Here is a 26570-nt window from a genome sequence, read left to right on the forward strand (position 1 = left end):
AAAAATTGGTTTGCCTGTCTATAAAGATCACACCCCAAACTTCTTTTACCCTTGTATACTTCAAAAAATAAAAAGATGTGGCTAACTAGACATGATGGGATTACATTTCTGTAATTTCAGCACTTGGGGTAGTAGTCAGGAGGTCAACCTCAACTACACAGCAAGTTCAAGACCAGTTAGAGCAATCATTAGGCCTTGTCTCTAAAACCCAAAACCTAACAAAACCAAACCAAAGCAACCAAGAGAAACAAACAAAACAGACCCCACAAAAGACAATTATATTTCTTTCCCTGGAACTCATACTAATTCCATGACCTTTTATAATTGATATGATCAATCAAACGCTGAAGGTGCAACACAGAGCCAAAACTGGGATCTAGGCATCTACAGGCCTGGCAACTTCCATTCCTTTGAAGAAGCGAGCCACTGTCCTTCTGGAGACGGGGCCACATGAAAAGAGTGTGGGAAGTGTTGACTATGAGAGAAGGAAGAAGACCTAGTCAGCTCTCTAGTTTTAGCTACCTGAGCTGAGATGTCAGAAGACTGACTGAAGCCTCTGTGCGCTGGCCCCATGGCCTTGGCCAAGTCTGGGTGACAGAGGTGAGCAGTTAGAGTCTATCTCTAACCAAACTGTACAGGGAGCAAATGATGTCAGTTGTTGTTCAAAGTTACTTAGTGTTGACATGTGGTCGGACTCCAGCATTATGTAATAAGATGTGTTCCTTAGTCTTTTCTCTGACACCATCATACTTTCAGGGCTTGCACTTCATGTGAATCAGATATTTATGGAATATGTAAACAGATGCTAAACTAGGAAATGAAGTCAAATATAACTACTTTCATGTTTTGTTTGGTTTGCTTCCCATTATATCAAATACCATGGTCCATCAAAATCTGATTTTAAGTATTATACATAATCATAACTTGCAATATAATGTTTACAAATATTTATTCTGTCAAGGACAGAATTCACATAAAAATAAAATTGTTGAGCAAACAGTTTCACACACAATGTTGTTATATAACTAATACGGTGTTTTACAAATTTTAAGTTTTCAGACTATTTTTTCTTGTATGTATTTTAGAGAGTAAAATATTTGTCTTATATGTATATATAACGAGAAAAATTTTAGTCTGTATATATTCACTTTTTGTATTCATTAAATGTAAAAGAACCACATACTGCAACACTCTACTGACAATTTTTCCTGTTTACTTTTGTAGTGATTTGAATTAGAACCCACCCTGCCCCCAATAGGTTCACATGTTTGAATGCTTGGTCCCCAGTTGGTGAACGATTTGAGAAGGATTAAGTAGTGTGGCCTTGTTTGAGGAGGTGTGTCATTGGGGGTGGGCTTTGAGGATTTAAAAGCCCATGCCAGGCCGTTTTTCTCTCTCTGCCTGCTGCCTATGCACCAGGATCTAAAGCTCTTAGCTATTGCTCCAGCACCATGCCTGTCTACTTCCTGCTATAATGATCATGGATTGACCCTCTGAGACTGTAAGCAAGCTCCTAATTAAATGCTTCATTTTTTAAGAGTTGCCTTGGCCATAGTATTTTATCACAGCAATAGAATACTAAGACAATTTTCTACAATTTTTACTCTTTGCATAATCGGAGACTAAAAAAAAGTATTATGTATCTATTGGGCTGTTTAGTGTCAAGTTTTCATAATGACAGTAGCGATATCAGATCGCCACAGTTGAAAAGAATGAATAATAAGATATTGCACAACTAATTTGCACTAATGGTTATTTTGTATATTTTACAGTGGTTTTCATTTGCTGTTCTTACATTTAATTAGATGGTTTTGGACTTGCTCACGAGGGCACTCAACTTTTAGCAACAAGAATTTTCACTACTAACTTCTATCTAATTTCCGTAACCATTTAAAATACACCAAAGAGTAAGGCCTTTAAAAATATGCCTAGAAGGAAGGAATCACCTGTGCATGCTGAAGGTTAGATAGGCCAGGGACAACACAGCTAAGTGTGAAAGCATAGCCTAGGGCTAGAGAGATCTCAGAGACTCTCTAGTAGTTAAAAGTGTTAGAAGGTACTGGGGATGAGTGAGAAAGCCCACTGAGCTCCTTTATGGCCTGATTCTGTGTTTTGTGACACTGATGACAGGGACTGAGACTCTCATTAATTCAATACAAAGATGGAACAGGAAGAGAGAATAACAATCTCACTGATATTCTAAGAGTACAAAGTGCATTCTATCTAGAACCGTGACTTCCTGCTGTGTTTCAAAACTAGCTGCATGATAGCACCAAGCAGAAGGGAAGGGGTGAGCCTGAGCAGCAGCAGGAGGTAGAGAGGAAAGAGCAGTGGCAATAGCAATGTTCAGCACTTCCTTGATCATTCCCTTGCTCCCTGGGCTCAAGTCCCTAAGCTGCAGAGCTCTTCTCAGTCCTGGCTCAAAGACTATCCTTGGCTGTAGTATTCCAAGGGTACCAGCCTTCTGTTTTACTGCTGGCATTTAAGATATCTGAGGATAAAGAAGCATGATCTTCCTCAAATAGGACATGAGGGACCTGCAATTATAAGAAACTTTTGCTCCTGAGGCACCATACTGAGCAAACTCCATGAAGTCAACATCAGAAATATCATAAGTCAGAAATAACAACAAGAAAAGGCTACTATGATTTTTAATATTAAGCCAAATGAGAACTCTTACTATTGCCAATTTCTTCTGCAATTAGATGAACAGAGAAAGAAAGATACTTGTAACATCAGCATTATGATTAATGGGAAATTTTTCGAAGGTCATAGAAACATTCTGGCTAGAGGTAACCCTCTATTTAGACTTTACAACGCATTTCAAACAAAGACCTAACCAGAACAATACTGCCTATTTTGATATCATTGTAATTCAAGGATGTTTTACTTATCTTGGACTCCTTGTACTCCAGTAACTTGGTGCTCAAAGAACAAGGTACATACTGGATGGCAATTAGAGTGCTGTGAACACTGTAGGGTCAAAGCTTTACAGCATGGCATTTGAAAAATGTCATGCAAACTACCACAGGGCTGGACTACAGAGTCCCCACATATGCAAACAGTTACTGAAGTAAACTATGTTTTATTTTTAGGATATATGGTAGCTACTTGGGTCCTATCAAGATATATAGTAGTTGTCCTTTTTATACAGCTTACAGCCATGCGCCACTTTAACATGAAATGTTATAATAAGATGACATCCACAGTGACAGTTGACCCAGTCCCCCTGTTCATCAAGATACTCAGGCTAGTTTATACTACTAGAGTTTCGATTCTATTTTAATATTTTATCATGTTAATACAGACTTCTAGTGAGAGGAAGTCTCACTAGTTCTATCTTCTTTGCTATGATTCATAACCTACCCTAAGTCTCTTCTAGCCTTAGGTACTGTTTTTGATTATTTTGTGCTGATAGGTGTGCTTCTAAGAAGTCAGAAGGTAATGAATTGGCTTATTTCAGCATTCCTTTCTTTTTTGAAATTGATTTTACTACCCCACAAATAACAATGATGCCGCAAAGTAATGGTGGTGAAGTTGGCAAAGACCATGAAGATGATTCAGATTCCAAGGCAACTTTCTCCCTTGGCTCTAATCTAATAACTAGTTGTTGGTTTGGGGTATCTGCTACTTTGGCACTATTTTCGTCTCCTATTATTTTTCTTTCAGTTTACAATACTCCAGCTTTACTTGAAAGACAGAAATATGGTTGCAGAAAAGTTATAGAAAAATAAATGATAAATTTAAGCATATGGTTAATTTTCTGAAAATGGTTTTATTTCCCTTACTTACTGTCTTACCTTCACATCCCTGTGAATTATATTATTATCATGACAGTAGCGCAGAGCTTCCAGTATCTGTCTCATGTAATGGCTGGAAAAAACAAGAGAAATCCAAAACTGTAAAAACTTGCAGTGTAAAAGTTCATACATAATGTCTCTACTTTATAATCCCCATCTTTATATCAGCTAGTCACAAACATCTTTCATTTGACTGAATAAGACAGTGAGACTTAATAAAAAAGTTGACAAACTATGTCCTTCAAGAAACAGAATGTTCTTCTGAGCTAAGTCAAAAGAATGCCACATAATCAATAAACAGCAATAAACACACTAAAGAGGCAAGCCTAAAATATAAAAAAAAAACCCTCCAATATCTTGGTTAACTCTATTTAGCCCAACTGGATTGCTATGAAGGAAACTGCTCGGAGCTATCAGAATGATTCCAACTAAAGGAGTCATGGCCTTCAGTCAGCCACTCAAAGCAGCTCTCGGCCTTGTGTCTATTTAGCCATAAGGAGACGCTACAGAAGCTCTCTATGGGATTTCTCTTTGTAACATAATCAGGCTTAAGTTGAGGGTACTCTTGAACAAAGCAAAGCTATTTCTAAACAGCTGGGGTCTGCAGAGGCTTCCACTGGGTACAGGTAAAGAACAGAGGAGGAAGTAATGTTTTTTAAAAAAGTTTTAACATGGTCAACTAGTAACAGAGTATGACAAGTTCCTGTAGTTATGGGTTTATATCTGGATGAGATCTCTGAAGCTGAAAATATGGTAAGTTGAAAATGCACCCCTAACTTATTACCAAACATTAGAATCTAAGCTTAGTTTGCCTTAAGTATGCTCAAAACACTAACATTAGCTATATCACACTGCATATCACTAAACCAGGAAACCTGAAGTGTAGTTTCTACTGACTACACATCCGTTTTATACCATCATAAAGTACGGAATGGGGAAGTCAAACTAAGGCAACACAGAGATTCCCTCCCTTTCGTCTCAAGCGGGCACTGTACAGAAGTACTCTATTTCAACACTTTATTGTATAGTGTTTATTAAACTTGATTGTGATTTCCGGTAGTATATCTATGACACTAAAATAAAACTAAACAATTTAAATTAGAGCATTCACAAAAGACCTTACAGGTGTGTGTAACATTAAAACAAAAAGTTTTTCTGCTTTATAACTGAAAGATTTCTATCAAATTTCCTTTGATACACTACGGTCTATCATGCTCATAGACATATCCCTCTACTAAACATACAGGTTATTTTATGTATTTTAATAGATTACAAGTTTCCCCTTAAAAAATAAGAGTAGAGGAGAAAACAACCCAAACTTAAAAGTAAACCAGCCTTTTTTCCTGTATCTCTCAATACCTGGGTCCTAAGAAGTTCTTACTGCGATGCTCCAGTGAGAAGAGTCATAAATGGCTTTGTCCGGGCCAATGTAGCCTACAATTAAGTTTGGTTTAAGTCAGGGGGACTTAACTTACCACTGGGGACTTTTACTCATTCAAAGCAGACCTTGGAGAAGCTGTGCCTAACAGCAAATGTCAAAGTGGCTTGAAACCTGCAGTAAAGTCACTATTATTATAGTTATTATTTAGTCAGTCTTAAATGCCAATCCAGATGTCAAAATGGAGGATTTAAATTAGGCAGAGTGGACATGTACTCATGAGAGCAGATTATTTTAGATACATAATACTAAAATAGCCACCTAAATTATTTTCAGCCTAAATAAAATTCTTATCTTCTAGCTTTAAAAGCCTAAGAAAACTCAACGAATAAGCATTTTAAAATGTGACTATCACCACACTTCATTATTTGGCTAGATGAAGCTCAGTGGCAGAGGGTTTGCTTAACATGTACAAAGTTCTGGATTTAATGCCCAGCTGCTAGAAAAGAGGATAACTTATTATTTGATTTAGATAAGTATATATAGCAGAATCTCTAAGTCATATAAGGGGAGAGGAGGATTTTTTCCTCTACAAATGATTGCATATCTAAACTAATAACCTTAAACTTCTTAGTCACCGTCCTCTAAGGCTGCACATGGCAGAGAGTTGCTGACTCAAGTTTCAACCAAAAAAAGCTTTATTTCTTGCATTACCACAGTCCATATTTTCAGGAAACCTCAGAAATACATTCCTGAAGAATGAGAAAAAAATGATAATTCTATACAAAAAGAACTGTTCAACAGCTCATTTACTTCCTTTAAAACAATGGTTCTCAATCTGTGGGTTATGACCCCTTTGGTAAACCTCTATCTTCACAAAATATTTACACTATGATTCATAACAGCTGCAAAATTACAGTTATGAAGTAGCAATGAAATTAATTTTATGGTTGGGGGGGTCACCACAACATGAGGAGTTGTATCAATGGGTTGCAGCATTATGTAGGTTGAGAACCACTGATCTAGAAGGAGATATTTAGATGGTGGGTAAAAAGAGATGATTCAGCTTACTCCTGTGATCAACATTGGGTTTAAAAGTCTAAATATCTGCCGGGCAGAAGAGATCTGATCTCTGATATGTTCCTAGCTAAAGATTATCTATGGTAAATTGAACCAGGAATATTTGAGGTGTGAACAGCTTCACAGACAAGGTAATATAAGCCAATTAACATTCTCAGGTATAAAACAAAGATGTTTCATAATGAAATGCTCTCTGAAGCGTGTGGAATCCACTAGCCCTAGGAAGAGAATTTATTCTAGACCAGAGATGCATTGTTAGCTAACGTGGGAAGAAGTGGTGTGGGGAACCCTTGATAGTTCAGGTCTCTCCCTGCTTCAGAGGGGTTTTGATTGTCTTCATCCTTCAAATCAGTTAGCAAAGCTTGGCACTAGGGAAGAAATCACTGTGATTTTAAGAGTTGGAGTCGGTAGCCCGATGCTAGCCTATTCTACAACTCATTAGCACCGAAAGGACAGAGGCTGTCACTAACTGGGCTGTGTTGTCCTGTACTAAATAAGCACTACACAGATGTGTGCTTTGTGCCATATCTTGCTACTCTTCTTGAAATTCAGCCAGTTACAGAAAAACAGCTTTAGCCATTTGATTATTTGAGTCTTTAAGTCTTGCAGGTACTCACTAGAATACCCATACAGCTGAATTTCCTCATAGTGAATCACAGAACTAGAGAGAAGAAAGGAAAGTCAAAAGTCACTTTGCAAACACTACACACCATGAGATGACTTTCTACACCCTGTTATTGATCTGGCATATGAGGGAACACAGCTAATGATGCCACCTGAGTCTCCCTGCTTCCCTTTTCATTGTTAGGGAAGAAGAGACTTTAATAAGTTGTGTCCAAACATTTCTGAGCAATGTCACTTACTGGTCCCACTGCTGTTCTTTTCTGTTCCATTCTGAAGAGATCCTTTCATAAAACCACCATTTAACAGCAAATATAAGTGGGTTAAAAAAATCATTAAGCTTTTATCTTGACATATATACAAACATCTACTTTTTCTATAAGTCTGAAGATTAAGAGAGCCCAGAAGTCATTTAATTGCATGACATCACCTCTACATGTCTATATCAAGACACAGACCAACCGTAAAGCCAGGATTGAAGTTAAAGGAAAACCAAAAAGAGTTACCAAAAACTAGAAATGAGAGGAAAAGTAGTGGCCACCATGTATGCTGGGTGCTCCAGTGTTACTATACTTCAAAAAGGAAAAAAAAAATCACCTCCCTTTACTGAGGGAGTTCAAAGAATGAAAATTCTAAAATTTTGATTTTTCTTACTTTATGTTGTTTTTAATAACTGTACAAAGGCCACTAGAGGGTATGGGGTAGAGCACTTGACCAGCATGCAAGAAGTCCTAGGTCCAGGTCAATGCTTAGTGATAAAAAATTATAAAAATTTCCTTGAATTCTTTAAGAAATGTGTGTGTGTGTTTGTGTGTGTGTGTGTGTGTGTGTGTGTACAAAACTCTTGATAGTTCCATTTACTTTAATAAGGTATTTCACAACAATGTCACAAGAAAAATCAAGATAACACTGGAGTTACACTTTTTACTTTGGAAGCACAACCAACGATGACAATTTAAAAATTGTGACATAAGCTCACAAATAGAAGAGAGGGACTTGAAAACACCTGGAACATGCGTTAGAGATCATGGCACACAGGAGGATATTTAGTTTTCATTCTATTATATGTCAGTGATACAAGCAAATAGTATAGCTAACATAGTAAGTCTTCTTTTGCTTCTTTTTCCCAGTTCCAGGAGCACAAAAGCAGCAACTATGTCACACTGAGTATATTCTTGTTCACATTCACTTCATCCTCTACACTGGGGCCTCTTGTTCCGTAGCCAATCCACACAGGGCTACAAGCTGTATTAAGGTAGTTATACAGCTGTTTCTAACTATGTCCTTCTAGGATGCTATAGTTAAAAAACAAGTGATAGGAACGTTATAATCACTCGATGTAACTGTTTTTCAAATGATAAAACAGTTTACTAAATCCTTGTAGGTTTGTGAATATTAACCTTTCACCATAGTGTGGCCAGTGACTGAGGAGGGATGCTCTAGATCATGTATCAAATCAGTAACCTGCCAATGCATAATATGCTGAGACTGAACGCAACCAAAGCAGAAAGCTGCATTGCTTTAAATCTATAAGCTAGTGGTGCAGTGCATGCATGGTTATTATCATTTTTCATATTTACTTCTCTTTTGAGTCATTAGGTTTTTATGACTACTGCTCCACTTAATATAACAGTCATTGCTTTGGCTGAGAGACCTGAAGCAACAGATTCAGCAGAATTTTGCTCCTCTTGTTCTTCTGTGCTTTCCTTATATTAACTGGCCACATAATAATCTGAAAATCACTGAAAAGCAAAATGAAGAGCTAATGAAGTACAATTTGCCAAACCTTCAAGCTTAATTCTACGTGGTTCCTGGGCTACCAAACTAATCTTTGTAGAAAGACACCAGGAATGGGTAAAATAGAAACATTTGTGTGCAAAAGCAAAACCATGCTGGTAGATATAGGCTTTGTCATTCATTGCATATTTCCAGGTACTGTGAGCTTCTGCCATACATATTGAAGCAGCTAAGGTTACCTGCAGAGGCCCCAGCAATGTGCTTGCAGACAGGAGAGCTGGTTACTTCTTATAATTTCATGATCAATTCTGAAATTGGATTGGATTGAAAGTGGAAAAGTACTTCCACTTTACTTCTGGGGAGTATATGCAGATTACATACCTGGCTACAGCTTCACTGTACACAAAACCAGCATCAGCTCGCTTTACGATTTCAAAACACAGATCTGCTCCATCCATACTGCAGAGAAATGTGAAAAAGAAAATTATAAAAGAGAAATTTCCAAGACAACGTTCTAAGTGAACATATCGCTGTTGGGTGTTGACTGACTACTGATGATTGTGAATTATTTAAATCTTCCATCCTTTACATGAAAAGCACACAGAAAAAGGAACTTTTAGGGAGATGAAGCTAACAGAAATATCAAACAACAGAAGTATTATAGTAATAAGTCTCAGAAAAGAGCAACTCTAGAGGTGGTGGGTATAATTTTTGAATTAAATTACCAAATACCCTATGTCAAGTAATGTAGTGTTTTAAGAATACAAAGGTTTTTTAAACAATATTTTGTAATAGTTATCATCAATAAATGGGAAATTTAAGTTACATTCTGTGAAAGGAAAAATTAAGCCAATACAAATTTATTATACCTTCCATTAACCAAATCAATTAGTACAGACACATTCTAACACACTGATGTGATGGTAATATCCTGTTACTACCTTGCCCTAAGATTAAAGTAATTCTCAATTTCTCACCCCTGAATTAAGAATACTTTGATCTAATCTGCCCAATGACATTTTTAAGGAAATCAAATTGTACATAGGCAGATCTTAATACTTTCTTAATATGCCATTTCCTCTTCCTGGTATATGCTCTTGTATTTAAAACATACCTTCTTTCAAATTTCCATTCTATTCCCTTCTACAAAGAAATCTCCCTTAGTGATTGCCAGCTTTTAGTTGCTAACAAACTACAGTCTACATCATAACTTTTAGGCTTTATGCAACCTAAGCACACACATACAGATACATATATGAAACTCATGCAAGATTACTTATATTAAAATTACTCAAATATTAACAGCTAATAATTTCATAATTCTTCTAAAGTATTTTAAAATTCTTTAGGTCAATTTTTAATACAATTATTGCAGGTAAAATATTGAGAAACAGAAATTCCTGGAACGGAAAGTCAAGGCACCCACACAGTAGTATTATGAGATTTCATGGGAAGCAGTCTATCAGATCTCCTTTCATACTTAAAGATGGTATTTTGGTTCTCAAGTAAATCTAGTTATTGAATAGAGTGATGGGGACAGGACTCAAATCAGTCTGGTTGTGTCCACTGCTTTCCCCAATGACTACAGCTACACCTATTGGGTATGCAAAGAACAAGTGTATACCATCACACCCTACACACCCCAAAAAGAGTATAAAGTCCTAAAAACCAGTGTATACTTTCAACACACTTCAATCCAATACTTGGCAGATGACCGAGCACAAAGAACTTCAATGAACAGTTGATTATGTCATTTGGATCTCAGTGGTGTTTTATGTAAATGAAACATTACCATATTTATATAAGGCGTTTACATGCCATACTTAAATGTCAAGTCAGATTCTTCAAAAAGTTTATTACAAAAAATTGTGTTTTTTTTTCATTCCCCCATGTACTTAAGGCCCGAGAACAACTCTGATCATGTGCTAGGAGAGAATTCCTAGGTGGGAGTTGCTAGGTCAAGGTATTTACGACAATGCTTTGGTATCCATATTGCCAGGCACATTTTAACAATTCACACAGGTACTGGAGAATCTGAATACCCTTTCCTGTGCCACAATGACTACTCGTTCTCATCTTTTCCAGAGAGGAAGAAACCAGCTCTTTATGCTTCCTTTAATTCACATTTCCTTGATTACCAGAAAAGCTGAGCATTTTATTTCTTTTCACTGTGGGGTGAAAAATGGCTGCAGTTTAAGTTGGTTAGTTGATCTACGAGAACAAAAAAAATGAAATCTCATAATGAAGAATTTCTTTTATTTAGGCACTTTCCCTTTTCATTGAAATTCAAGGGTAAGTGCCATTCAAGAAGTTAGGTAAAGGAGAAAGCCAAATGGATGGCATGATATAGTAATAAAAAACTGATCTGTCCTGAGTTCTAAAGGAAGACTTTTCAGATGGATCTGGGGCAGGAGAGGGGAAAAGGAGATGATGGTGAGGAGGTGGCAAAGTGATGAAAGGTCTAAGAAGGGAATGATTCTGAAAAACAACTAGGAGTTACTGACCAGGGCTCTGGCTACCAGCACTGATCAATCTGTTTCTTTCTGGTCTTATCTAAAATACTACTACCTCCAATGGCAATCTTCACACATGCACATACACACATAGGCATTTTTATCTTATGAACTTTTCCTCCCAGTTAAAGATTAAAACAATTTTTTGAAACTGTAACATAGCTTTATGTTTTAGTTAAGATGGAATTTATATACTAGCTTCCAGAATTTAATATTTTCTAATATTTTTATCTCTGAATGATGTATCTCTTACTTCTTTTCATATCATTAAGTTACAGTTTTAAGCTTTTTAAATATTGATCCCAAATAGTGATTATTAGTTTCTTCTACAGGTATTGTATTTCTATATAGCTAGCTCTCGCTTTTCCCTCCCTCCCTCCCTTTCTTCTTTACTGTAGTGTTGAGGATAGAACGCAAAGCCTCACACAAGCTAGTCAAGCACTCCAATACTGAGCTGCGTCCCTAGCTCTGGTATTTTAGTTAATAATAAATGAGGTCTTTTGAACATTATATTGTTTTTTATTCAGAGATTCATAATCAGAAGCACTGAACAAAATCACAGGCGTAACTTTTAAATATCTAAACATATTTTAGGAAGGATTGTTTGGAAAGACATCTGATTATTTATAACATTAACTGATATTAAGTAAAAGCAATGTGCTAATTTTAAGCTTCATGAGATACTGAAGTAAAAACTAAAAATATTGTTATTTACGCAAATTTTATTCACCATAAATTTAATCTATACATATTCGTAGTATACAATCCTGATATAATAATAACCTTGAATGTTTTAGACAAAACTGATGATTTGTTTCCTTTGATACATTATTTGAAAGTATAATACTTCCAAAATAGTAAGAAAGCTTCTTTTACTGCTTTTCTCTTTGGTTTCCCTTCTTGGGGTACTTATTCAGCAGTTCACGAATCTTCAAAGGGCATGTTTTACATTTACCTAGTTGTCTCCTATGAGAGTGAAATGAAAGGGAGAAGAAATTCTGTTTGGAAAAGGATGTGGAGGTCTTCTGTACTGGAGAGAAACTAGGGGAAATTTACTATAAATCATGAAAAGTAGTGGAATTATGAAAATGACTTTAACTGCTCCTTCTTTCTGTCTATATGAATCAAGAATTATTCATATATTAATAAAATGATCCAAAGTGAATGTATCAAACAAAATAGGTCACAAGGTATGATTGCGTGTATATTGAAAAGGATGAGACTATGCCACTCCCAGTTCTGCCACTGTGGTCTAAGGATGATTTTGAGCTGAAAGCATGGCATCATACATTATGATTTCAGAGTCATGCCAAATTGTTACAGCAATTTGTACACATTTCCAGTCAGTTTCTATACCAGTCTCAAAGCACACCAAAGATGGTAGATTGGCATTTGTATGCAAAATGACTCTTTGAGGAACACTGTTAAAAAGGACAGACAAATTTCTCTGATGAGCATTTTCCCTTAAGATGACAAAACAACCAGAAAACCTAGATGAAATTAGAAAAAATATTTTACATCTTCAAAGAGCAGCACAGCGAGTTGAAAATAGAGAAATAGATCAAAGCTCAAAAACATGAGCAAGAAGAGCTGCTTGTGTTCTGGGCAGTGGCGGTGGTGAGGTAGGGTGGTGGTGGCTTGCACAAAGTGAGTCATACAAAGGAGGCAGATGTGTAGGAGAAGACTTTCGGGGAACTATGAAGTGATAGGGTCCTGATGCTTCTGCACCTGGATGGTCTAAGACGGGAGAGTCAATTCTTGTTTGGCAGATGTCTTAAGGGTCTGCAATAGGCTAAGCAGCTGTGTTTTGAAAATTGTGATATAGAGTGCACTCTATTGTGACATACTGGCAGCATAGAAACCCTTAAATGTTTATTATTAGTTACTAGGTATGTAAAAGTTAAGCATAGAGATTTCAGCAAAAGTAAGCATTCAGGGTATGTTTCCTGGTAATAATGCAGTTATGACTGAAGTAAATTGATAAAACAACAATAAAATTCCCCTAAAAACTCGTTAGTTGAAGAAAGTATGTGCAGTAACTCATCAATCAAGGAGAAACTCGTAATGATAAATAGAAAATATTTCTAACATTGATAATAAATAGTAGGTATCAAAATTTATGAAAGATTGGGGTATTGGCCTAGGTGTGTTACTGTACACCACTAGTCCCAATATTCTAGAAGCAGAGGCAGACAGGATTACTATCAGTCCTAGGCCAACGTGGTATATATAGTTGAGTTCCAGCACTAAAATTTAATAAGTTGGGGCATAGTTCTAATCTTCCACCGTAAGAAGGCAATCCATGTTACAATCACACACACACACACACACACACACACACACACACACACACACACACACAGAGAGAGGGGGGGAGATAACTTGGCCTTGGAGAAACTTTTGTTTAGTCAGCAAATTTATTGTTCATGGAAAATATATCAATAATCAATATAACCTTTCTGAGAAAGAGCTTTATAGAGCTTGTCAAACTCTTTAAAATATACACGTGTTCCTTGACTCAGTTAATTTTATTCTAAAGGGAAGACTTAGGGATATCTCCCAGTTTTTAATGAGAATGGTTTATCATAGTTATTAATAAGAAGAAACTAGAAGCAACTGAAATTCCAGTACTAGAAGAATGTCTATATAAACTGGCAAGCTCACATCATATTAAATGATGTTCTCTATTATTTACATAAAGATGTTCATAACATGGCAAGACAATAAGTAGATATATGTAATATATATTATATAATATATATATATTATATATATATATATGTATATGTACAGGTGTCTAAGTTGCTGAATAGTGAAGGAGTACTAAAGAGTGGAGAGAATGACATTTTAAATATTTTGCTTCCTTCCTTTTTTTTTTTATAAGCAAACAGGCATTTATCACGAGATCACTTCTAATCTTTCTAAAATGTGAAAAGGTTCCTTCAGAACAGCACTAAAGTAGCCCTTACAAAACAGTTTGAATCCATTAATTTGTGACAATGATCTTATTTTGCTGTAATAAAAAAATTAAGTTAGTATTGAGTGCATAGTTATGTGATAGGCATTTTCTTGGTGTTTTTACATGCACTAGTTTATTCACTGGTTACAAGAAGTCTATTAGGTAAGGTAGAACAAGCATCCCCATTTTATTTAGCAGAAAACTGAGAAACAGCATAGGGTAAGTGAAAGGTCACATGATGCTTTTTTCTCTTTAACTTTTCAAGGCAGTATCTTACTACATAGCCCTGACTGGCTTTGACCTCTGATAAGGTCAGGATTCAAACTTTGGCAGTGTGATTTTAAGGTCCATGTACTACCCCTAGAACTGGTTAGGCTTCAAAGAGTAAAACATCCTAATTCTGTGCATCATCAATTTTCATGCCAACTATGGGGGTCCCATGGTCTAGATCACTGTACTCAAGAGTGTGTGTGTGTGTGTGTGTGTGTGTGTGTGTGTGTGTGTATCTTCAGAATGCAGAGTTCCCCATCCTCACTCTAAATGATATATGTAGATGCTATTATTGTTGATATCGTTTAAATGAGTCCTCTAACCATCTACATTTAATAAGCCTCTCTCTGTGTGTATTGATCTTTTAAGACCAAGGTCTTACTTTGTAGTTCAGGCTGGCCTAGAACTCAGGGGGCTCCCTCTGACTCGGTTTTTTAAAGTGCTAAGATCATAGGTATATGCCACCATGCCTGTCTAGTACTCTTGATGATAAATCCTCTAATCCTTGCATGTACAAACTAATTTTTTGACTAAAAAGAATCTTCTTAATTTTGTTTAACTTTCCTCAAATTTACAGCTTTGTTTGTGGGATTGATTTGATATCCTCACAAATGCTACATAACTGGTATCTCTTCCTTATTCTTTGGCTCTTGTTATGCTTCTGTGTAGAATATCCTCTGCTTATTTATATGTGTCTGCACTGAAGCTCTTCATCAGCTTCCTATGGACCTTCCTGTCTATCACAGCTCCCGACTCTTCTCTCTACTGAACATGTGAGCTTTAAGAATCTGGGCCTAAGACCATTTGGACCTGTACTGACAGTTGCTATTTATTTTATAGGCCTGACTGGTCCATATAATTCAACTGTAGGCAACTTTGAGGACAAAGCAGCTCTTTTTATCTTCAATATAAAACTGCATCTAGGAGGCAGCCTCTGAGATGGGTTCTGAAGAAAAGAGGTAGGGAAAAGATGAACGAAAGAACAAAATAGTGCAAGAACATAGTTTAGAGGAAGGTCAGTGTCTCAAGGAATTTCTTCTACTAAACAAGCAAAAACCAAGCCTGGATGGAGTCCCAGCAAGTGAGTCAGCATGTGAGGTAGGTTTGTGGTGGATAAGGGAATGTGTGAGGCTATAATCTGAGATAAGTTCTCCCTTTCTATGGATACTGCAAAGAGGCCACAATGATATTCTTTCAGTGGGAACCTAGGCAGGTACCAGTGAAGTACTTAGGATTGTCAATGAAAAAACACCATCATGTCATTGGAGAAAGGACTCATTCACTCACTCACTCACTGGGATGGGAATTCAATGGCTTAATAAAGCAATTATGATACACTGTCAAGAACATTAAAATAATTTAAATATAGCCCCAAGTGTCTATTTCCCAGTTGTATTTCTTTTGGTGAAAACCATCTATTTTTGTCCTCACTTAGTTGTATGTGACGCTTTATATCTTCCCTTTCTTTTTAAATTGTTTTTTCCCAGTGTGTTTTACTGGCGTGAATGATATGCTCAATTGAATATAACTTTTTCATATTAATACTGGATCAAATTAACTTTTTTTCAGTTTTAAAAATCTATTGATGGTTTCCTTTGTGAACCTTAGTCCTTCGAAGTTTTAAAATCTAACCAAAGGTTTGTTAATCAATATTCTATTTCTTGTTGGCTTTTCCTGATTAGTTATACAAACTCAATTTTGTCTGTAATATTCCTATTTGTGTTTAGGGGTAGGGTGGGATTTCTGAATTGCTAGTTTTCTCTACACTATTACAAATTCTCTTTAATTTTCTGAACTTTATCACATGTACTGTTCAATGAACTCCTACAGAAAGGGAATGCCAATACTGCCCACCTGGAGCTCTGGTACATCTACTGCCCAATGTGGCCTCTCATAGCTTTATGGTTCTGAATGTTTGGTAGAACCTAAAAAGAAAACCCCCTCTGAGTGGGTGGTGAAGAACAGGAAGTATCTGAAGAAGCCTCTTGTCATAAATCATGGAAGGAATGAATGTACCAAAAAGGGCAGCAAGTGAGGGTAAGTAGACACAAGCAGACAGAACACTAAAGGAAGGGGAAGATCATGGAAAGAAGGCTGTACAAGTCCAACACATCTCATAAGCAGCCTCCCTTAGTTCAGGCCACCCCTAGCATGTTCTGGGCACAGAGAGTGTTCAAAGGAAGCCTATGTTATCCTGTGTCTAAGAATTTAAAAGCTGTAGAGGCAATGCCTTACTTATCCAAAGTACTCAAGATCAGAAGTGTTTTGGATTTCAAAAGTCTTTTTAATTTTTAAATAGTGGATCATGCACATGTTCACACATGCACACACACACACATTTTTGGATAGGACTCTAGTTTAAACACAAAATTTATTTATGCTTTATATTTAAAGGGCATAAATATCCTGAATGTAATTCTATAAAAATTTTCATGCACCCACGTTTTTACTGCCATCTGTCACATGAGGTGAGTTACAGAATTTTCCACTTGTGCCTTTATTTTGTCACTCAAAAAATTTAGGATTTGGAGGTATTCTGGATTTTTGGATCAGGAATATTTACTTGTCCATCAAACTTACAAATTGCTAAACATGTTCTACAAGGCTGAGTGTGGTAGTGTAAAAGTCTAATCCTTGAACTCAGGAGACAAGTGGGTCTCTGAATTTAAGATCAGCCTGGCCAGGGCCACATAGTGCAACACTGTCTTAAAGAAAAAAAAAGAATGCCATTAAACGTGTTCTAGGTGCCTTGACAAATTGCAAACAGATTTTTAAAAGTACTTGTAATTCTTTTGTTCCTTACAAATCCTCACTAGAACTATGTTTGATAATGGTGCCTCCTAGTGGATAAAAAAAACCCAAAACCAAATCAAACCAAAATTGCTTCAAGAGGATGCAGAGCATCTTAAAATAGTAGCAGCAACAGTCTTCTGGAATATTAGCTGTTCATGGTCCCAAACCTCCCTAAAGTTCTGTGAACTTCCTAGTCAAAAAAGGTAGTAGATTGGAACCACAGTTCTTGTATCAGATAGCAATGCAACTGTGTGCTCAGTGTTTTCACGAATCCCCACAGCTGAAGACCTATCTCCCCAACAATAGTCATATCACAGATTTTCTTTTTTGAGACAAGGTCTCACTCTTCAGCCCAGAGTGGCCTGGAACTCATTAGGTAAGTCATGGTTCAAAGACACCATTATTTCCAGCTATAGATTTCAACTACAACACCAAGTGGTTTGATTATACTTGCACATGGTAGTCTAAAATCCAAGGTCCTCGGGACTTTCTTTTCTACCCAGCCCTCTCCCCCTAAACTGCTTTTTTTTTTAAAAAAAACCATCATTAGTTCTAAAACATAATCGTGTAAATATACCTTACATGCAACTCTTCACCTAGTGTGCATCAGCTCATCTAGTTTAAATGCATTTCTTTTCAAGTTTCTTAGAGGTCTGATCTAATCTTGTACACCTTTGTAGGTGAAAGCTAGGAGAGAACCCTGGCCACCTCAAATCAAATCAATCAATCACAATCAACACACCAATTTGCTTCCAATCTCATCTAAATTGTGTTTGTGGTATGTGTGTGAGCACATGCATGTATGGAAGCCAGAGATCAATATTCAATGTCATTCTTGATGGCTTTTCACCCAGTTTTTTGAGACACAGTCTGTCATTCAACTTGGAGCTCATAGATTCAGCTACACTGGTTGGCCAGTGAGTTCAAAAGATCCATCTGTCTCCATCTCTTGAGCATTGTGCTTACAGACATGTGCCACCACACTGGCTTTTTCCATGGTTCCTAAGGTAGGCACTATCTCCCCAGGTCTCTTCTATCCGACATGGGTGAGTATGCACGGTTAGTCTTAAATAATCATGCAGTTAATTATTGGTTTTCTGTTTTTCTTTCTATCACTTGCACACTGAAATCAAACCAGCTGGTTTAATTCTTCTGGGAATCTCTTAACTAAAATGAAATGTTAATATTGGCACTTATAAACAAATATAAACAAAACCAGGTACAATTATTGGTATCTGCTTAAGACTGAACTGTTCTAATTTGGAAAGAACAAAATTAAACCACTTCTATGTCTTGAGGAGGACATCTTATATGCCTGTAAACTAATTCTAATTTTTGAGCATTATGGAGCAAAAAGAAATATGAGCCCTTGAATGTTCAAATAACATCATGGCTAAATTGCAAACAGCAACCAAACTGTTTACATGGACAAATAAATACCAGTAGTTAACTAAACTGATCCTTTGAGTATTATTATAGTTCCTTTGTTTCACTAAGCCTGCAGGTAGTAAGCTAGGCCTTTTGTCTGCAAGGTCCCTGGCCAGCAAGGGTTCCTGATCCTGTACCAGAAGATCCATTGGAGGGGTGAGTGTGTTCCTGACAGGCAGGCGGCAGAAGCCCCAGAAACAAAGCACAGACATTCCTCAACCCCCTAATCTTTCTGGTTATTCTGCAGGGGCTTCACTCCCTGGCTACTGCCTCTCTCTTCCTATCCCATCCCAGCTTGCACCCAGGCACCCCTTCCCTTCTTCGGGGCCATAAGACCCCCCAGCTCAGCCTGTTTTGGGGCTGGGATGGGGTGGTGAGTGCAACCAGGCAGGAGTTCCTTTGCTTCACTAAGCCTGCAGGCAGCAAGCTAGGCTTGCTTTTGTCTGCTAGGTCCCTGGCCAGCAAGGGCCCTGATCCTGTACCAGAAGATCCATCAGAGAGCATTTGAAGGAAGAGATGGGCAGGCACCAATGCAAGAATTCCTCCAACATGTCTGAAAAACAACATGATAATACCAGAACCCAGCGAACATACAACAGGAAGACTTGACCCTAATCTAGAAGAAGTAGAAAAAAATTGGCATTATGAAAGTGATAGAGTCCCTTAAAAAGGAGGTGAAAAACACCCTTAAAGAAATGGATGAGAGGAATAACAAAAAGATTGAAGAAATGAAAAGATACCTTAGGAAACCAAGAAAAAACAATCAAAGAGATAATGGAAACAGTTCAAGACTTGAAAACTGAAATGGAGGCAATGAAGAAAACACAAACCGAGGGCTGGCTGGATATGGATAATCTAGGTAAACGAACAGAGATGACAGAGACAAGAAAAACCAACAGAATACAAGAGATAGAGAAAGAATCTCAGATGCTGAAGATACCATAGAGAAAATAAAAGCACTGATCAAAGAAAACAGCAAATCCAACAAATTCTCATCACAAAATATCCAGGAAATCTGGGACACAATAAAAAGACCAAACCTAAGAATAATAGGGGTAGAAGAAAGAGAAGAATTACAGCTCAAAGGTCCAGAAAATATATTCAACAAAATTATAGAAGAAAACTTTCCCAAACTAAAGAAAGATATACCTATGAAGGTTAAAGAAGCATACAGAACACCGAATAGGCTAGATAAAAAAAAAATCCCCTCACCATATGATAATCAAAATACAAAACATACAGAATAAAGAAAGAATATTAAGAGCTGCAAAGGAAAAAGGTCAAGTAACTTATAAAGGTAAACCTATCAGACTTAGACCTGACTTCTCTATGGAAACCATGAAAGCCAGAAGGTCCTGGATAGAGGTACTGCAGAAACTAAGAGACCATGGATGCAAGCCCACACTACTATACCCAGCCAAGTTTTTGTTCACTATCAATGGAGAAAACAAAATATTCCAGGATAAAAACAAATTTAAACAATATGTAGCCACAAATCCAGCCTTACAGAAAGTAATAGAAGGAAAATCACAACCCAAGGAATCCAACAATGCCCACAATAACTCAGACATCTAGTGACCCTTCACCAGAGAACTCAAAGAAGAAAAACATACAAACTCTACCACCAAAAAAGAAGAAAATATAACCGGAGTTAAAAACCACCGGGCATTAATATCACTTAATATCAATGGACTCAATTCACCTATAAAAAGGCACAGGCTAAGAGATTGTATACGAAAACAGGATCCAACATTCTGCTGTTTACAAGAAACACACCTCAACCACAAAGACAGACACCTACTCAGAGTAAAGGGTTGGGAAAAGGTTTTTCAAGCAAATGGACCTAAGAAACAAGTGGGTGTGGTCATACTAATTTCTAACAAAATTGAATTCTAACTAAAATCAATCAGAAGAGATGGAGATGGATATTTTATAATCATAAAAGGAACAATTCATCAGGATGAAGTCTCAATCCTGAATATCTATGCCCCTAATATAAAAGCACTCACTTATGTAAAAGAAACATTACTAGAACTCAAGGCACACATCAAACCACACACACAAATAGTAGGAGACTTCAACACTCCTCTCTCACCAATGGACAGGTCAATCAGACAGAAACCTAACAGAAAAATAAGAGAATTAATGGAGGTAACGAATCAAATGGACTTAACAGACATCTATAGAACATTCCACCCAAACAGGAAAGAATATACCTTCTCAAAAATTGATCTCAAAAATTGATGTCTTCTCAGCATCTCAAAGAACCTTCTCAAAAATTGATCACATAATCGGTAACAAAGCAAACACCCACAGATATAAAAAAATTGTAGTAACCACCTGTGTACTATCGGATCACCATGGAATAACATTAGAACTCAACAATAATTCTACCCCCAGAAAGCCCACAAACTCATGGAAACTGAACAGACAACTAGTGAACCTCCCCTGGGTCAAGGAAGAAATAAAGAAAGAAATTAAAGTCTTCCTTGAATTCAACGAAAATAAAGACACAACATACTCAATCCTATGGGACACCATGAGCGTTAAGAAGAAAGTTCATAGCACTAAGTGCCGACATAAAGAATACAGAGAAAGCACACATTAGAGACTTAACAGCACAACTGAAAGTTCTAGAGAAAAAAGAAGCAGACTCACCAAGGAGGAGTAGAAGACTGGAAATAATCAAACTGAGGACAGAAACCAACAAAATAGAAACACAGAAAACAATCCAAAAAAAAATCAATGAAAAAAGCTGGTTCTTGCCACAAAATTGGAAAATATGAAAGAAATGGACTTATTTTTAGGTAAGTACCATTTACCAAAATTAAATCAAGACCAGGTGAACAATTTAAATAGACCTATAAGTCGTGAGGAAATAGAAGCTGTCATAAAAAACCTCCCAACCAAAAAAAAAAAAGCCCAAGACATGATGGTTTTAATGCAGAATTTTATCAGAACTTCCAAGAAGAGCTGATACCTATACTCCTTAATGTGATTCACATAATAGAATCAGAAGAGTCATTGCCAAACTCTTTTTATGAAGCTACAGTCACCCTGATTCCAAAACCACATAAAGACTCAACCAGGAAAGAGAATTACAGACCAATCTCACTCATGAACACCAACACAAAAATTCTCAATAAAATTTTGGCAAACAGATTCCAAAAACACATTAAAAAATTATCCATTATGATCAAGTAGGCTTCATCCTAGAGATGCAGGACTGGTTCAACATACGCAAATCTATCAATGTAATCCATCATATAAATAAACTGAAGGAAAAAAAAACCCATATGATCATTTAATTAGATGCAGAAAAAGCATTTGACAAAATTCAACACCCCTTTACGATAAAGCTCTTGGAGAGATTAGGGATACAAGGTTCATTCGTAAATATAATAAAAGCAATATACAGCAAGCCGACAGTAAACATCAAATTAAATGGAGAGAAACTCAAAGCCATCCCGCTAAAATCAGGAACAATACAAGGCTGTCCATTTTCTCCATACCTCTTCAATAGAGTGCTTGAAGTTCTAGCAATAAGACAGCATGAGGAGATCAAGGGGATTCGAATTGGAAAGGAAGAAGTCAAACTTTCGTTATTTGCAGATGATATGATAGTGTACATAAGCGACCCCAAAAACTCTACCAAAGAACTCCTACAGCTGATAAGCACCTTTAGTAATGTGGCAGGATACAAGATCAACTCCAAAAAAATCAGTTGCCCTCCTATACACAAAGAACAAAGATACAGAGAGGGAAATCAGAGAAACATCACCTTTCACAATAGCCACAAATAGCATAAAGTATCTTGGGGTAACTCTAACCAAGTAAGTGAAAGACCTATTTGACAAAAACTTTAAGTCTTTGAAGAAAGAAATTGAGGAGGATACCAGAAAATGGAAAGACCTCCCCTGCTCTCGGATTGGGAGAATCAACATAGTAAAAATGGCAATTCTACCAAAAGCAATCTATAGGTTCAATGCAATCCCCATCAAAATCCCATCAAACTTCTTCACAGACCTTGAGAAAACAATAATCAGGTTTATATGACAAAACAAAAAACCCACGATAGCCAAAACAATCTTATACAATAAAGGAACTTCTGGAGGCATTACCATCCCTGACTTCAAACTCTATTACAGAGCTACAGTATTGAAAACAGCTTGGTATTGGCATAAGAATAGAGAAGTCGACCTATGGAATCAAATAGAAGACCCGGATATTAACCCACAAACCTATGAACACCTAATTTTCGACAAGGGAGCTAAAGGTATACAATGGAAGAAGGAAAGCATCTTTAACAAATGGTGCTGGCATAACTGGATGTCAACCTGTAGAAGAATGAAAGTAGATCCATATCTATCACCATGCACAAAAATCAAGTCCAAATGGATTAAAGACCTCAACATTAGTCTGTCCACTTTGAACCTGATAGAAGAGAAAGTGGGAAGTAGTCTACAAGATATAGGCACAGGAGACTACTTCCTAAGTAGAACCCCAGTAGCACAGACAATAAGAGAATCAGTGAATAAATGGGACCTCCTGAAACTGAGAAGCTTCTGTAAAGCAAAGGACACTGTTATTAAGACAAAACGGCAACCTACTGATTGGGGAGAAGATCTTCACCAACCCCACATCAGACAAAGGTCTGATCTCCAAAATACATAAAGAACTCAAGAAACTAGACTTTAAAATGCTAATTAACCCAATTAAAAAATGGGGCACTGAACTGAACAGAAAATTCTCAACAGAAGAAATTCAAATGGCCAAAAGACACTTAAGGTCATGCTCAACCTCCTTAGCAATCAGGGAAATGCAAATCAAAACAACTCTGAGATACCATCTAACACCTGTCAGAATGGCTAAAATCAAAAACACCAATGATAGCCTTTGCTGGAGAGGATATTGAGTAAGGGGAACACTCATCCATTGCTGGTGGGAATGCAAACTTGTGCAGCCACTTTGGAAATCAGTGTGGCAGTTTCTCAGGAAATTCGGGATTAACCTACTCCAGGATCCAGCATTTTTTTCAACTATGTTCATAGCAGCTTTATTTGTAATAGCTAGAACCTGGAAACAACCTAGGTGCCCCTCAATAGAAGAATGGTTAAAAAAGGTGTGGAACATATACACATTAGAGTTTTACTCAGCGGTAAAAAACAATGACATCTTGAATTTTGCATGCAAATGGATGGACATAGAAAACGCTTTACTGAGTGAGGTAACCCAGACCCGAAAAGAGGAATATGGTATGTACTCACTTATAAGTGGATTCTAGCCATAGTTAAAGGTCTTTGAGTCTATAATTTGTGATCCTAGAGAAGCTAAATAAGAAGGTGAACCTGAAGAAAATTTATATAGTTATCCTCCTGGATAATATGAATACTAATCTTATGTAAAGATTTCTTTTTCTTCTGAAGCCTTGAACAACTTCTTCATATCTACTGGTCACAGTCTTTCTCACTCATTACAGCAGGCTCAGAATCTCCATCCATCTTTTGACTTTACTCATGAGCATGGCTCCTAATCCAACTTCCCTGAAGGAGCTTTTGATTCATCTTACAATAAAGAAGTTGAACCCCAAATTGTATTTTGCATGGAATTTTCACTGACTTTTGTTTCAACTGTCTGCTACTGTTTTTCATACTGAATTCAGAGGTCTCTTTCATGTACAAATCTGATCATATTGCTACTTTGGAAAATTATTCTAATGTGCTCTATTGCCTATACAGTCAAGCTTTATGTCTGATTAAAGTCACTTCCTGAGACAGGGCTTTCATGAATATCCTATCTGAAGCAAGTAGTACTCTTTAATGCTCAGCATTCTCTACCTCCCACCAGGTTCCACTCCAAATGACACATCCACCATTCACTTTTAGCATTACATACTCGGTAATCTTTTCCATTAGAATATTACATTCATGTATTTATGGACTTAGAGTTGCTCACTGTTAAATCTGTAGTACTTAGAAGAGTACTTGGCACACTGCAGGCATTATATAAGTACTTGATTATATGGATTAAAAACCTTGGTAACATGGAATCAAGAAACATAGATGCAGCACAGAAATTATGAGTGGAGCCCTAGAATCAAACTGCCTAAGTTAGAATACTGGCTGCAGCACACAGTGTTGTGAACTTGAACAAGCCACAACTTTGTAAGTTTTATTTTCTTATCTGAAAAATAGACATTGCAACTCAATCCAGTTGGCTATCAAGAAGACTTAAAAGACAATAAAAGTATAATGTACAGTATGAAGTTGTACTGATGGTTTTATTATTACATGTCTAAACTTATCTTCAGCCATGTTCTTATTTTATACTTTACTTCAAAGTTAGCTCTACCATTATTAGAAATGCCCAAAGCACACACTCTGACTCCCATCTCTGGTCAGTATACATGCTTGCTTTCCTGGCTGTAATGCCTATTTCTTTTCACATGAATGTAGTCAATCTGCTCCTGACAGTCTAGTAAATTTATCCATCCTGCCTGCTATGGAAACAACAGTGGATTTTGATTTGTCCTGGTTTCAAAGGAAGTCTATATCTATAGTAGACAGCCAGAGAGATTACACAGAGAAACCCTGTCTCAAAAACAAAACATACAAACAAACAAACAAGATACTTATGCTTCAAGGTCAAGAAGATCTGGAAACCAGGGAACCTGGTTGAGGGGCAAGTGGATGAAAACAGGTAAAGTTAGTCTTTTTAGAGCAAAGTTAATACAAATCTGCCCCTCCTCATCTCCCAGAGGGAAGTAGGATCTTTTGAGTTCTGTGATCTTCCCTGCCCCAATTTTTATCATACCTAGCTTCATTATGTTTACCTGCCCTAAATTTCATGAGATAGCCATGTTGTTATATTTTTGCTTAGTTTGTCTAGTTCACCCCTACTTACCATTACCACTTGGAAAATTCCTGGGTATCCTTTCAAATCTCAGTATTGCCTCTTCTATAATGGTCACTTGTAAATCTCAGTATCTGTCCAAGAGCTCTATGTTCCTAATCCATGTGTTCAACTTCCTGTTTAACACTGTCATCTGGAGGTCTCACATAGACTTCAAGTTCACCATATTCAAATTGTACTTTATCACCTACTTCTAGGACTGTCCAAGTTAGTCAAAGGCATCACATGCCAAGTGCTCAAGAGAGAAAGGGACAGTTAGCTTTGGCTCCTTCTCTTTCCTAATTACATTCTAAGTAATGTCCATATTTAATTACTTGGATTGTCAACTAATTATCCCTACATCCAAATGTGTTCCTCTTAATCTCACAATCACATTATTTCTAAAAAGTTCTTTTAAAATGGTAATCTAAGAACATATTTCGTGTGATGGAATCACATCTTTAGGGTAAAACCCTGAATCCTTGCTATGTCTTAAAAGATCCATCAAGATCTTATAATTGCATTGATCCCTAAATGGTGTGCTTGAGAACTATAAAGAATATACTAAGGACAAGCAATACTTTTAAGAGTGTGGCAGAAAGGAAGAGGAGTATATTTTTATATCTTTTACTAACATTCAATGATACTGTGAATATTTCAAGTAAACAATGGCAAGTATTACAATTTTCTTCGATTCAGTGGTCATATAGTGATAAGAAATCCATTGTAATTAACAACAGATTGGTCAAATCCACAGACACAGATGAGTTCCACAAAAGACATCATCATTTATTTATAACTATCCTTGTCCAGACATATACACGTAAATACAGCAGTTTTATAATGAGGTCAATATATACCAGCTAATATGACTGAAATTTAGTTCAGGTCTTTAATCACAGTGTAAAATCAAAGCTTACATTTTCCTTCAGTGCTGGTGGTATAAGATTTATGGAAGAAATTTGACATCAGCAACAGTGTGAAATGAAGCCTGCATAATGTTATTTACGTAACAAAATAAAAATAGGAAATAATTCAAATATCTCCCAACAGAGAAAAGGCTTAAAGACTATTCTTTATCACAAATAGGATACTAAGCA

At 36.7% G+C, this 26570-nt stretch overlaps 1 protein-coding gene across 14 annotated transcripts in view; it reads right to left on the reverse strand.

Annotated features, from left to right (window-relative positions):
• Positions 1-26570, reverse strand: part of Cask (calcium/calmodulin dependent serine protein kinase) — a 350284-nt gene that overhangs the window by 158984 nt on the left and 164730 nt on the right. For all 14 annotated transcript variants that reach the window (XM_048461595.3, XM_085684363.2, XM_048461593.3 and 11 more), the window contains exons 4-5: positions 8998-9075; positions 3801-3873 (exon numbers count right to left, since the gene is read on the reverse strand). In XM_048461595.3, coding sequence (XP_048317552.1) covers positions 3801-3873; positions 8998-9075 — 151 coding nt within the window. The remainder of the gene's footprint in view (positions 1-3800; positions 3874-8997; positions 9076-26570) is intronic.

The sequence above is a fragment of the Myodes glareolus genome, chromosome X, assembly GCF_982192425.1.
Source record: "Myodes glareolus chromosome X, mMyoGla1.1, whole genome shotgun sequence".
Lineage (NCBI taxonomy): Eukaryota > Metazoa > Chordata > Mammalia > Rodentia > Cricetidae > Myodes > Myodes glareolus.